The 13,561-nt window shown below is 42.3% G+C and overlaps 1 protein-coding gene across 4 annotated transcripts in view; it reads right to left on the bottom strand.

Moving 5' to 3' along the window:
- Positions 1–10,095: 10,095 nt before the first annotated feature.
- Positions 10,096–13,561, bottom strand: part of LOC102515332 (ATP-binding cassette sub-family A member 8-like) — a 65,080-nt gene continuing 61,614 nt past the window's right edge. For all 4 annotated transcript variants that reach the window (XM_032456989.1, XM_032456988.1, XM_032456990.1 and 1 more), the window contains 3 exons: positions 12,636–12,715; positions 11,148–11,203; positions 10,096–11,017 (listed from right to left, as the gene is read on the bottom strand). In XM_032456989.1, the coding sequence (XP_032312880.1) occupies positions 10,919–11,017; positions 11,148–11,203; positions 12,636–12,715 (235 nt within the window). In that variant the 3' untranslated portion in view covers positions 10,096–10,918. The remainder of the gene's footprint in view (positions 11,018–11,147; positions 11,204–12,635; positions 12,716–13,561) is intronic.

Here is a 13,561-nt window from a genome sequence, read left to right as displayed (position 1 = left end):
GAGCTGTAACACTGAGCTGTAATACACTTTGCTGCAACACAAGACGAGTATAGTCATTCTGGAGGAGTGACAAGGGAAAAAACCCGATCAAACAACAACAAAACTGCAACAAAGAATAGAACAAGAAAATCCTGCGATAAATCTGATTTTTCCCGTGTGGTATTAAGTGACCTTTCCCCTTTCACACTTCCACAGCTGCTGGTCTTCCGGATATTCTCACCTGTGAAGCTTTGTCTTTTAAGGGTACGTGTTCTTTCCGTGACGAGTCAGCCTTTTCCATCCTCTGAAGCCTTACCTGCTCAAACCAAGCCATTTTTCTAATCCTCATGCAACCTTTCTTAAACTTAGTACAACTCTTTCGAACACTAGATTGAGCAATTGATAAAAAAAAAAAATTAAGCCTTGGCGGATTATGGTAGCCAAATGGACCTGTCTTCCCTCTCAGCCCATCCAGTAGGACGCCCCAGCTTGAGTCTTTGAACCCAGAGTAAGTGAAGTAAAGATGAAGAGAGAGTAGGGACAGTCTTTAGCGGGTGGGCTGGGGACTCAGCAGTGACAGCACTGAGAATCCAGCGGCTGAGACCATCGCTGAGGGCAGCAACAGCCTTGCAGTAGTGGTGCCGGTACTGTGACTCTGATCCAGATTGTCTCTGAGGCGTGACAGCTGCATCTTCCTACTGCCTCGCTTCTTCTGGTGCCTGACTACTTTCTGAGACTAGGTCTTTATCTTTTCTAGCGTTTCTGTGAGTGCCCCAATATCTTTACAATAAAGCCTTTTACAACTGCCAGATTTGACCTCTGTTATTTCAACCAAGACTGTTACATTATCTTCAGGACAATTTCTTGAGGCTTTGGCTTTTTTTTTTTTTTTAATTTGCTTCTTATTTATTGAGAAGAATAGAGGTAATGGAGGATTGCATGGATAAGCCTATTAGAAGTCACCCTTCTGCTTAATATTATTCTTTCTAACAACCTTAAAACCCTTTAAAAGATTGTGAAATCCGTTTTTCCCTTTATTTTTTTTTGCATATCTTTTTTAAAACATTTTTTATTGATTTATAATCATTTTACAATGTTGTGTCAAATTCCAGTGTTCACCACAATTTTTCAGTCATTCATGGACATATACACACCCATTGTCACATTTTTTTCTCTGTGAGTTATCATAACATTTTGTGTATATTTCCCTGTGCTATACAGTGTAATCTTGTTTATCTATTCTACAATTTTGAAATCCCAGTCTATCCCTTCCCACCCTCCACCCCCCTGGCAACCACAAGTCTGTATTCTCTGTCTATGTGTCTATTTCTGTCCTGTATTTATGCTTTGTTTTTGTTTGTTTGTTTTTGTTTTTGTTTTTGTTTTTTAGATTCCACATATGAGCGATCTCATATGGTATTTTTCTTTCTCTTTCTGGCTTACTTCACTTAGAATGACATTCTCCAGGAGCATCCATGTTGCTGCAAATGGCATTATGTTGTCGGTTTTTATGGCTGAGTAGTATTCCATTGTATAAATATACCACCTCTTCTTTATCCAGTCATCCGTTGATGGACATTTAGGCTGTTTCCATGTCTTGGCTATTGTAAATAGTGCTGCTATGAACATTGGGGTGCAGGTGTCATCCTGAAGTGGGGTTCCTTCTGGATACAAGCCCAGGAGTGGGATTCCTGGGTCATATGGTAAGTCTATTCCTCGTCTTTTGAGGAATCTCCACACTGTTTTCCCTAGTGGCTGCACCAAACTGCATTCCCACCAGCAGTGTAGGAGGGTTCCCCTTTCTCCACAGCCTCTCCAGCATTTGTCATTTGTGGATTTTTGCTTGAGGCTTTGGCTTGAGTGGGACCCTTCTTGGGTTTATGGTGATGGCACAAAGCCTTGGATGTGCTTTCTGTGGGTCATTATATAGATTAGTTGGAAGATGACAGAGAAAAAGGAAATCAAATGTGTCTGTCTGATTTGTTGTCTTAATCTGGGTCCCTTTTCCATGAACTGTGCTTCTGGGGTCCAAGGGCATTCAGGAAGGCAGACTCCTGCTGGTACCTGGCTCCAACCGAAGACTCTTCAGATTTCAACACTCCTGAGCCCTTTTCTTCCCGATGAGTGCATTTCCACATCAGACGCGGTTACAAATTCCTCTCTGTAGGGTGAGAAAGAACCAGGTTTTGCCTTGTTCTCTGTGTCTCTATTGAGTAATTTTTTTTTTTTTATGATGCATGCCTCTCACTGCCCTGCCCGCAGGTCCTGTTTCTGAGGCCACCATGGTTTATAATAAATGACTCTGAGCCTTGTCCCCAAGTGCCCCAAAGCTACCTGAAAACCATGCTGTGCTGGAGCAGAGGGAGCAGGGGGGTCACATGATGGGGGGAAGAAGATGTGGAGACTCTAGCTGGCTTCTTAGGGATTTCCCAGCATCTTCACACCGTGGACATCAGACCACGATTTGGGCAGAGGTTATGCCCCCGACACCCAAGCCCGCAAGGTTTCCTCCTTCTGCTGCCTGAGCTGAGCGTGAGTTGAGGAGTATATTCCGGGTCCTAGCAAGTTCTCAAGTCTCCCTTGGTTTTCACGTTTTGGCCAGGCTAGCACGACATTTGCAGGTTTGTAGACGGTCATGCCCACGTGATTCATTTATTTTCTCGATCTTTCCATGGCTTGCTGACCTCTGGGATCTCTCCATTAAGTTTCAAGCTGTCCTGGGAAGGGATAAGTTGGGAGTTGGAGATTCGCAGATATAGCTAACATATAAAAAATAGATAAACCATAAGTTATACTGGATATATAGCACAGGGAACTATATTCAATATCTTGTGATTCGGTGACAGAGAATATAAAAGTGAATATACATATGTTCCTATATGACTGAAGCAGTGTACTGCACACTAGAAATTGATGCAACATTGTAAACTGACTGTACTTCAATAAAAATTTAAAAAAAAAGAATGACCTTGATGAAACAGTAAAAATTATTAATTTGTAGCTAATGAATAAGTTATTTATAATCAACTAAATATTTTAGAATAAAATTATGATTTATAAAATAACTACTTTTAATAGGTTATTAAAATAAAAAAAAGTTTCTAGCTGCCCTGAATTGAGTTCCCTGCTTCCAGCAGGAGACTTGTGAGTCTGCTGCCAGCTCTGTGCTGAGCTCACCACGTCCCTTCCAGGTGATGCTGCCTGAGTGTGTGTGGGAGGGATGGGAACACTTCCAGGCAAGGATGCCGCCGACTCATCGCTGTTCCACCAGATACAGCAGCACTGTTTAAAGAGGAAAGTATTCACAATTTGTTGTCTTCTATTCATTATTTTTCAGTAGCTTTAAATGGTTGTTTTTTCCTGCAATTTTTTTTCAGTTTTATACTTGTTTTCTGTGAAGGAGAATCATCTGATTGCTCCTGGGTTTATGAAACAAGACGTATGAATTTTTATGTGATTTCAAGCTCTCATATACCAGTGTTTATGCATTTTACAGAAAAAAATTGTTTTTCTTAATAGAATGCCACCATGATGGAGTTATTTTCTTAGCTACCTACAAGGACGATTGTTTATTTCCCTTTTGTTTTGTGGAATGTTCCAGGCTGAGGGGTACATCACTTTCTTTCCCAGAGGTCTTTTGCAGCTGCAGCATTTTCAAGCGTTCAAGGATTGTGAAATCTGGCTGGCTAGCGTGGGCTGGTGCCTTTGAGACCCTGCTGCAGCCATTTTTAATAATGAAAAATTACACCACTCCCTTTTAAAACCGTTTTCAGAAATGGTGTTTCACTTTACATGTGCCTATATTTGTATCCATTTTTTTCCCCTCTTCTCACTGTGTGACTTCTTGGTATTGTTGCAGTTTTAGTTTTTCTGTTCTTTTACTCATGTCCTAATAGTCTGGCTGTACTTTGTTTTTATTGTAAGCTGTCTCAGCCCCTTTAATCAAGATGAGATGGCATGGATAATAAATAATAATAAATGGGACTATTACATTCAATAATTTAATTATTTTCTTTAAAAAAAAATCCTTGTACGTTTAAGCTAAAAGTCACATTCATTATATGGGGGGGGGGAGCGCTAAAATCTAATGAATAACCCACAGTGTGCCTTCTGTATCCGATTCTCACAGAAATCTCAGAAGGAATACATGAGAAGGAACAAGTAAACCCCTGAAGGGGTTCAGAACGAGCCTCCCCAAAACGTGCCAGCTTGGCATGTGGATTATATTGAGCTGAAGGCAACTGAGACCCTGTGCCTCAAGAGAAACTCTACCCCTCCCTCAATTACCTAGAAGAATTTAAAGTGGGGGGGGGGGGTCTTTCCAGAATGAGAATCGTTACCAGAGGTAAAACGTGCCTGAGTGGCCCATCTGTGTCGCAGGGCAAACATCTAACTGCCCAGCATCTGCTCTCCTTCCTCTTGTCCTGTGAGGTGCCCTCCGCCCCTTTGAAGCCCCAGGCCTCTTTCCCATTTCTTATCTCAGGATGGATGAGGAGTCACCTCACTTTTCCCTCTGTCTTTGAATCGCTTGTAGGACGTATGAAATTAGATCTTTTTTTCTCCTGTTAATCTGTCTCATGTCGATTTGATGATTAGACCCAATGAAAGAACCTTTGATGGATAGAGGAAAATTCTTTCTCCCCAACAGCACTATCCTTCTCATCCCAGAACTCATTTCCTCCTTCTCTGTGTTCTTGGCCGACATCTCTTTGCCCTGCTGGGATTTCCTAAAGGAGCCAAGCTCTTCAGCTTTCTGAAACACAGGGCATGTTTTATGCATAACGTCCCCATTTTTGAATAGGAGATGTGCAGCACAGAGTTTCACAAATCTGTGTTCACTTAGAAATAGCAATCTCCCTGTTTTTGTTTTTAAGCATCTCTGCTATTCAAAATCCCTTGTCAGAGAAAAGAAACAGTCATTTGTAAAGGAACTCAGACTTTATAACCAGCAGACACTGGACGTGACATCGTTTAGACAGCTGCAACTAAATGCCCAGTAGCTGTGGTTAGCATTTTGCAATTAGTCCAATAGAGTCTCATATTGAATGGCCACAGACCATGGCCATGACCGTCATATAACAGATGGTTCAGGTCAGTTCTGAAAATAAGTGTCTCTGGGAACTTTTTTGATCTCCCCTTCCTATCCTCCAACCCTCCAATGCTCTGGGCAGTTAGTAATTATCTTATCATTTTCTGGTCTTGGTCTTTTCCAAATTGGGAACTAAATTAGGTAGTCTCATGACACCCTGCCATTCCAGCTTCTCTTCGGCCTTCCCCTTGATGGTGTGGGCCAGTCCTCCTGCAGGATCTAAGTTCAAGGAAACCCACTGTGGAAGTCTTCTTTGCTTCAGACTTGACACTCACCACCAGGAAGAACCAACAGTCAATCACTCTGCTGCCATCTGGGTTGTATGCAGTTGTGTTTGCATTGCATTCATCACATGCTATTTTCATTCCAGATATGCTGGAACGATTATGGGGCTTTGGAACCATGCAGACTTGGGTTCAAATTCCAGCTATGCCAACTGTGTGATCGTAGGTGAGTTACTCAAACTCTGCAACTCAATGTCCTCAGCCGTAAAGTGATAGTAATCATCCTTCTAAGACTGTGACCTGAATGCTTGGTATATAGACAATGATTAATTAATATGAGTTCTCCTCCCACCCCTTCCTGATAGTGTTTCACTTATTTTGATATTTCTGTAGCTGTGTCAGTGTTTGGCACATCAGGAGTTCATAAGTATATAGCTACTGAGGAAATAAGTAAGACTTCTCTATGAGGGTACATTATATATCACGTATTTTTCATCTTGAAAAAAGCAAACCGCCCATCTCAAGTTTGATCTATTTTCCTAGTCATTGATATTTTTAAATTTTCCATTTGTAGTTCAATTATAGAGATTTCTTTGGATCGGAAGCTCACAGATTGTAACTAGAAGAAGCAGTCACTTTTGCTCAAATGTCCATAGCTCTTTGGCCAGTGTTCAGGTTATTTTCAGCCACATGCCTTATTCTGAAGCCAGAGAAATTTGTCTTCAATAATGTTTCCCTTAATCTTTCAGTTATTCTCCACTTCTTGGAGGACTTATTTGAGATTTATTGAACAATCTGCTGTGGACTGGGAACAGGGAATAAAAAGATAAATGAGACATGGCCCTTCCTTTCTGAAGGGTAGCAAAATATAGCACACCAAAGTATGTCTCATTGGCATAAAGATTATTTTGAACTTGGTTATTTTTAAGGAAGACACAGAAGCTCTGGGAAAGCTCTTGCCCTTTTGCAAGAAGAATTACATTTACAAGGGAAATCTCCACTTGTAAGGGTGTCTCCCTTTCTGTACCAGGAAGAGGAGGATGACTAAAACTCTACAAAATCTTATCAATGGAGAAGGCTTGGATCTAAGTCTGCATAACAACTGTACCCTTGTTTATGGTGGTTTTCCAGAAAACCTCCCAAAGCTGGCTCTCCCCTCACCCAATATCTTCTTTTGTCTTTAGCTGGAGATGGTATTTAAGGTGATGATTTGAGCTATTTTGAGAAGTTACTCAGTTTTCCTGGGTATCTTCTATGTAAATACATGTTATTAAACTTCTGTTTGGGTTTCTCCTTCTAATCTGTCTTTTTTTTTATTACTACAGGGGGGTCTCAGCCAAGAATCTAGAGGGAAATTACTTTTCTTTCCCTACACCTAAAAACGTGATAGTCTAACAGAGAAAAGACTGTTAGTGACAGATGATTCCATGTCACGATAATAAGTACTAGAACAAAGAGAAGCAGAGATTATATTAGTTAGTTAACTAGTTCAGTAATTGTTTATTGGTCACCATTTTAGGACAAGCACTGTTTCAGTCCGGGGAAATCAATGATTAACAAGACAGATCAGACCCCTGCACTCACGAAGACTGCCTTTAATGGGGTGGGGGGGGGCAGTTCATCCACAAATAAATAAGTAAGCTAGATAATGTCAGTAGAATAAAGTAGGGAAAATAGTGTGAGTAGCCAGGAGCTACTTTAGATTGGGTGGGCAGGGGGATATTTGTGAAGAGACGTTTGAGCTTAGACCTGAAGGACAATCAGGAGCCAAGCATGTGGATGTCTGGGGGAAGGAAGTAGTTGGTGGAGGGGAAAGCAGATGCAAAGGTCCTGTGGTAGGAGCAACCTTGGTGTATTTAAGAAACAGAAAGACAATCCATGTGGCTGGTGTCTCAGAGAGATGGGCAGAGGCCATCTCCTATAAGGATCTCTAAGCCTGAATAGGGAGTCTGAATTTTATTTCAGTGCAATGGTAGATTTTAAAAGGAATGATGGATAACATGGTAGGATTTGTGGCTGCTGCATGGAAAATGAAACACAGGCTCCAAGACTGGATGTAGGAGCAACAGAGTGAAGGCTAATGCAGAAATCTAGATGAGAGACAATGGCTGACTCAGATCCGGGTGACAGCGGTGGATGGAAAGAAGTGGACGGATTTGGAGGACAGTTTACAGGCAGAGTCAATAGTACCACTGGACTGGCCGAGGGGAAGTGGGGAAGGGAGAAACCAAGCAGGCACCTAGGTTGGCAGCTAGGATGTTGTGATTTACTGAGATGAAGAAGGCCAAGAGAATAGTAAGCATTATATTTTGGACACATTTTGTTTGAGATGCCAATTAGACATTCAACTGGAGAAATTAAGCAAGTAGTTGGATACGTGTGTGGAGCTCAGGGGAAAGGCAGGGGCTGAAGATATTTGGAAGACTGGACCCCAACGTTTATTCCACCCTCTTTCCACATACCATCTAATATCGTAGAGGCTGGAAGTCTAAAATGGTAGAGTTTCCTCTCCTTTATTTTAGGACTGCCCCAACCAGACGAGGGAGTCAGATTTCAAATAACCAAGATAAAAAGAATCCCCAGCACTTCTTATGCTTTGTCCTCAGCAGTTCTCTGACTGGTGGCAGCAAACCAGCATCAGCCTCCTTAGAACCTGGGTACTGGCTACCTCTCAATTCCAGAACCGAGATACATCTCTTAGGCTCCCGAAGGCTAAGATCCCAGCTCTAGAATCTCAATTTAGTTAAGTCTCATGCATTTCTTTTTTCTCGGTTGAAAAGAGAAAGGAGAAGACGCAAATTTTAAATTACTAGAAAAAAGTAAGGAAATTCTGGAGTTTATAAAAAGAACGTTGACCACCCCCCCACCTTCACAATGTGGCTGTTTCCTCTGTCTTATGCATCTTAAAGACATTTCATATCTTCCCTGATCCTTTAAGCAGCTCTGGTTCTATGTAACATTATTTAGCCTCTCTGGGGTCTTGGAAGACTATGCATTTTTTTTTCAACTGTGGGAAAAGAGTCCTCCCCCAGTGTGTTAGTTCATCAATGTCTTGGAAAAGGGTTTGAAAGTGGCATAGGTCTAGAGAGGAGGTGAGAAAACAAACATGTGAAAAAGGATTCAAAAGCCTAGAAACCAAGAAACGAGGAGGAAGCATGGGACAGGGGGACAGAGCCGTATTTCCCTGACATTGAACATCTGGTTGAAAAACAAAGATGCTGGTCCAACAGCAAGGAGCATTGTTTCTACCATGCCAATCAATTTACTTGAATTGTATGTTTCCTTTGAATACAATTTTATTATGGTCTCTATACACCCCAAGGAAAGGCAAAATAAAAGGTGGTTAAAAGAATGGTATACAATATAAATGAGATGTGGAGAAAAACAAGAATGGATACAGTGAGATGGATCAAAAGGAGCAAAAAGAATTACCTTTGGCACAGCAATGTATTTCCCGTCTTCTGTGTCCTGTCAGTGTAACTGACTGTGACATGTCGGGGGTAAAATCTGCAGAGCTTGTCTGTGCTTTTAGTTCCAGGTTTTCTCTTTGGCCTCAGAAATGTCGACATTTGCCAGTTGATCATCAAACACACAGGCTTTGGGCGGTCCCAGGTCTGTGATGATGGATTTCCTTTGCAGGTACATCAGGTGAAGCCAACACTAGACTTTGGTCCCACATGAAGCCACCTGAAATGTTGGCCAGACTTTTCCTTGCAAAAGAACAGACACACAACTTAAGTTCAGGTTTGACACAGCTGTCAGTTTAATTTTTTCCAAGCATCTGGTAGTCTGTGATCTCAAGGCTGGTTCCAGCCATCGGGTGAGTAAAATGTCACTTGGGTGCTGAAACTCTGCTTGCCCAAGATAGCTCTCACATCCACCTGCCATATGGCTTCAAACAGAAACTGAGCTAGTTGTATCATTCCCTTAAGTTACAATGGGAGCTCTCCACTGAAATTAGTATTGTTTGCAGACATCTCAGCTGGCTTTTGAGAAAAGAGGTGGAAACAGGTGCGTTTTGATGTTATCAGTGAGCAGCGGGAAGACGGGAACAAGAAGGGAGCTGGCCAGACCCTGGGTGAGCGTCTTGGAGTCACTGGGCTCGGATAGCAGCCAGGCCACGGTTTGGTGCTGTTATGGCCTCTGTCATGGTTGTCGTGGTGACTCTCTGGAGTGGTACTGATAGCTCCCTTTTGCAGCTGAGGGAACACGTTCTTCACTGATACTAGAACCAAGGTTGAACTTAGGTCAAGCTCTCAATGACTGCGCCACACAGCAGCACCTGCTGAAGGTAGGAACTGAATTGCATTTGCTGTTTTGTTCCCAGCACAAGGTGGATGAACAGACCTCGTGAGATCCGGGGCTCCGGAAGGGAGTCAGGGGAGGGGTGCTCTCCAGAGCAGAACTTTCTGGGCTGTTAAGAATTATCTGAGGCTCAGAGGGTCAGAGATTCCAAAAGAGAAGAAAGAATATGCAAAGAACTGGCAGGGAAAGCTCAGAGAATCATCTCCACGACTCAGAAACTATTGTTTAACTATATTTTACGTGTGGTAATCACACCCGATATTTTTAGAAGATTGTTCTAGGAAATGCTTCTGCTTGCCACCACTTTTTACTTCCTTGATTATGGCGTGGTGCTTTCTTTTTTACATTTTGGTAGCACACTGATTAAGGCAGCAAACTAGCTCTCATATTAGAAATTATTTTCACTTAGGTATCAATGAATTTGAAATAGGAGGTAATAGGTTAATAGGCCAATGAGTCAAGAAAAAGACACACGAAATACATGAAATAGAAAACATATTTGAAAACTACACATATGAGATTTATTTTACATTTACCACCTCCTTGGTCACTGAACCTCTTATCACATTTATCAGTTTCTGAGATCAAGTGGCAAATATCCACAAAAAAATCAGTTATAATACAGGCATCTCTAAAGCCTAGATTTAAAAATACATGAATGGGACTCCATTGGTTTATATATAATAAAAAAAAGTACAATAAATTTCTAATAGCAAGTTTTTAGTTTCCAAACTATTGTTATATTATTGATCGTGTTACCAGTGGATATATTATCAGATATATTGATCTCAGATATTATGACTGATGGTGTTTTAAAATTTTTAGCCATAAGAAAATACATTAAAATTTATTTCACAGAATGTAATACTTCTTGAGTTGGTCACTTAAATTCTTACTAAAATAATCAGCTTTGTAAAAGCATCAAACTTCCAGAAGAGTAAGTACATGGACTTTTTAGTCTAGGTTAGAAAAAAATATTTTAAGGTTTTAATACAAGAAAAACCCCAAATTTGTTTCTCATGCTCAGAAACTGAAACAGTTTTATAAAAGTAAACTTATTTATTCAGCATTATACAGAAAAATGGCTTCAGGGTGATGGGCAGAGACACGGAGGCCGTGCCCGGGAGGCGGGCTCAGCCACGTGCCTGTGTCCTCGCTGTCACCAAGCCTGCGAGCACCTGCTCCTCCCCTCCTCCCGCCACAAGAACCACGTCAGTGTTTACAATAGTGTCTCTAAATATATGACACTGATGCTGTAAAAATAAGTAAGTGTCTAAAAAACAATCACAGGCTTGAACGGGAACATAGGGTACTAGGGGTTTCAAGGCTCTTCCTGCGGAAGGAGCTTCCACTTCACGGAGGGGTGACGTTCCTCATTTAAGTCATGCAGCTCCTGCTCCTTGGAGAGCTCCAGGAAAACCTGAAAGGGGGCCAGAAATAAAGAGACAAGGGTGGCACACTGCCCCCCGTGGCTCCACGTGAGGGCAGCGCATATGCACGCGTTACACACACATTCCACGGAGGCCGTAAAACCCCTAAAGCGGACGCACCTGCTCCAGGGTGGACTGCGAGAGGCTGTACTCCTCCAGGTCGAAGCTCCGCTTCACTGCAGAAGGATGGACGTGCATTAGCGACTCATGTATCTTTACATCCAGGTGGTCTTACCAGTCAGCATACAATACAAATACATTTTAAAAAAATCTTAAATGAAAAGGCTAAGATAATTATCATTTATGGTTTAAGCACAGCTCTCAGTTAAAAATACACCAGTTGGCGGGGGGGGGGGGGGGGGGGGGGCGGTGAGGAGGGTGTATACACGCTCAGTGGTAGAGCACATGCTTAGCATGCACAAGGTCCTGGGTTCAATCTCCAGTGCCTCCGTTTAAAAAAATGTTATATTTCTAAAAAAAAAAAAAAAACAGCAATGCACTTACCTAGATTGGGGGGGGGGGTGTCATGCCTGTATGTTGCACAGTTATTGAGGTGTATATTTAAGGGAGAAATGTTGCCAAGAAGGCTCCCTTACCCGCACATGAGCCAGGAAGGAGCCAAGAGGTGGAAGGAAGACACATTTTGAAAAGGGTCGTATCAGACGCTTACAGAGGACGTTTGTGGTTTCCTAGGGAACCAATACCCTTACAGGCCTCGTGTCAGAAAGCATGGCAGCTTGCCCCTGATTGGGTTGAAAACCCTTCTCATTGACCAAAATAGACTAAGAAGTGTCATCAGAGCCCGGAGAGGTGCCCAGCTGACTGGAAATACATCACCAACTGGACCAGGCCAGTACTGGCCATGGTGCCAATCACAGGAGAGCTGAGTGACCACATGGCCCAGAATGCTGGGGTGCTCAGCTCTGAGATTGGAAAGAGGAGGCCTTGCGGACCATGGATGCTGTGCACAGGAGTAAGAAGAGTCTTCTGGAACCAGGAGATTCAAATCTCTTCCTCAGGGAGGGGACAAGCAAGCAGAGGTGATCTCTGTGCAGTGACAATGAAAAGAGCAGAGGGAGGGATTCAGGCTAGCACGGTTCAGAGCAGCAGAGCTAACGGACTCAGATGGCGAGGGAAGCGTGACCCTGGTGGCGACAGGTGCAGTGTGGTCAGCTTTAAAGTGCGACAGATGCAAGACCATCTTAATGACCAGAAAAGAGGTCAGTTTCTCACTACACAGCCTAAGGCAATAAAATAATATGCAAATCCACAAAAAATTTAATTTTAAATATATATATGCATCAATGCCACAAAAGGAGGCATTCTCCTTAAATGCACATATAACTCAGTTTTGACTTGGGTTGTATCATTTTATATATATACAAAAACACGTGGGAACACCCACAAAGCAAAGGTAAAAATCACTCCATTAACCCTCAGACACACACACAGGCTCCCCCTCCCCCCGATCTAAAATTCAGTTTGAGAGCTTAACTGTTACATTGAACACATCACATCACATCCCACTTTCTGTCGTGCTGATAAATTATTTTATGATTTGGAATGATCTGCTTTCCAGGATCTTATTTCAAAGCGTATAGCTCTTACCCTTCTCTAATTTGAAGAAAGCTTGGGCTAGAGGTCGTACATCTTCCACTGGCAACTTATAGGCCATCAGAGACGGGAACCTGGGAGGAGAGGACGGGAGAGTGAGGCTCATGCCCCTGTGGCGGGTGGAAACCAACAGCAGCCATCACTCTGGTGTGGGGGAATGAATGAATGAATGAATGAATGAGGGTGACTCCATAGTAATAAAAAAGAGGCAGATTACAAGGAGAGCTGGGAGACAGGAGAGTAAGACTCAGATCATTTAGGGTCCTTGTCTCTTTGGATGGAGACCAACAGGTCCAAGTGCAAATGAAATGTCGAAGTTTGCCAAAATCACCCTCCACCTACTTTTCTAAGTTGAACACTTGCTGCTTGACTTCATCTTCCATCCAGGCACTGCCATGACTCGGGAGGAAATCTAGGTCTACCCTCCAGAGAATTCATGCCTCCTCTCCCACCTCCCCCCGTCTTACGCACACTGCTTTCCTAACTTAGGATGGTATAACTGAGCCTCTGGTTAGGAGACTACAAATCTCCAGGAGTTCAGCACCAAATAATGTTCAGCAAAACAAATTTTAAAACATAATGTGTTTCTCAGAGAGATGTTTATCTTCCTGTCATTTGAAAATCAGGGAGATTTAGATTTAATTTCATAAGATACTACTTTGTGTATTTACGGGGCTACAGTTCTCATCCATCTCGTTCATTCCCTGCCCCTGTACCTTTATGAAATATTTAAAATATTTCTGTTCAGTTATGGGCTGCACATTGTGTCACAGCACTGCTTTGATATTTATACTCCACTGTAGAAATATATTTTTACACCTTGTCATTATGTCTTATTTCTCTTTACTGTTTTCTCCCCCAACTCCCAAATCACCTGTCTTCTGCAGTGAATTCTAGGTGTTAAAAATGACCCTACGTAT

The sequence above is a fragment of the Camelus ferus genome, chromosome 16, assembly GCF_009834535.1.
Source record: "Camelus ferus isolate YT-003-E chromosome 16, BCGSAC_Cfer_1.0, whole genome shotgun sequence".
NCBI lineage: Eukaryota > Metazoa > Chordata > Mammalia > Artiodactyla > Camelidae > Camelus > Camelus ferus.
This window is presented reverse-complemented; position numbering and strand designations above follow the sequence as displayed.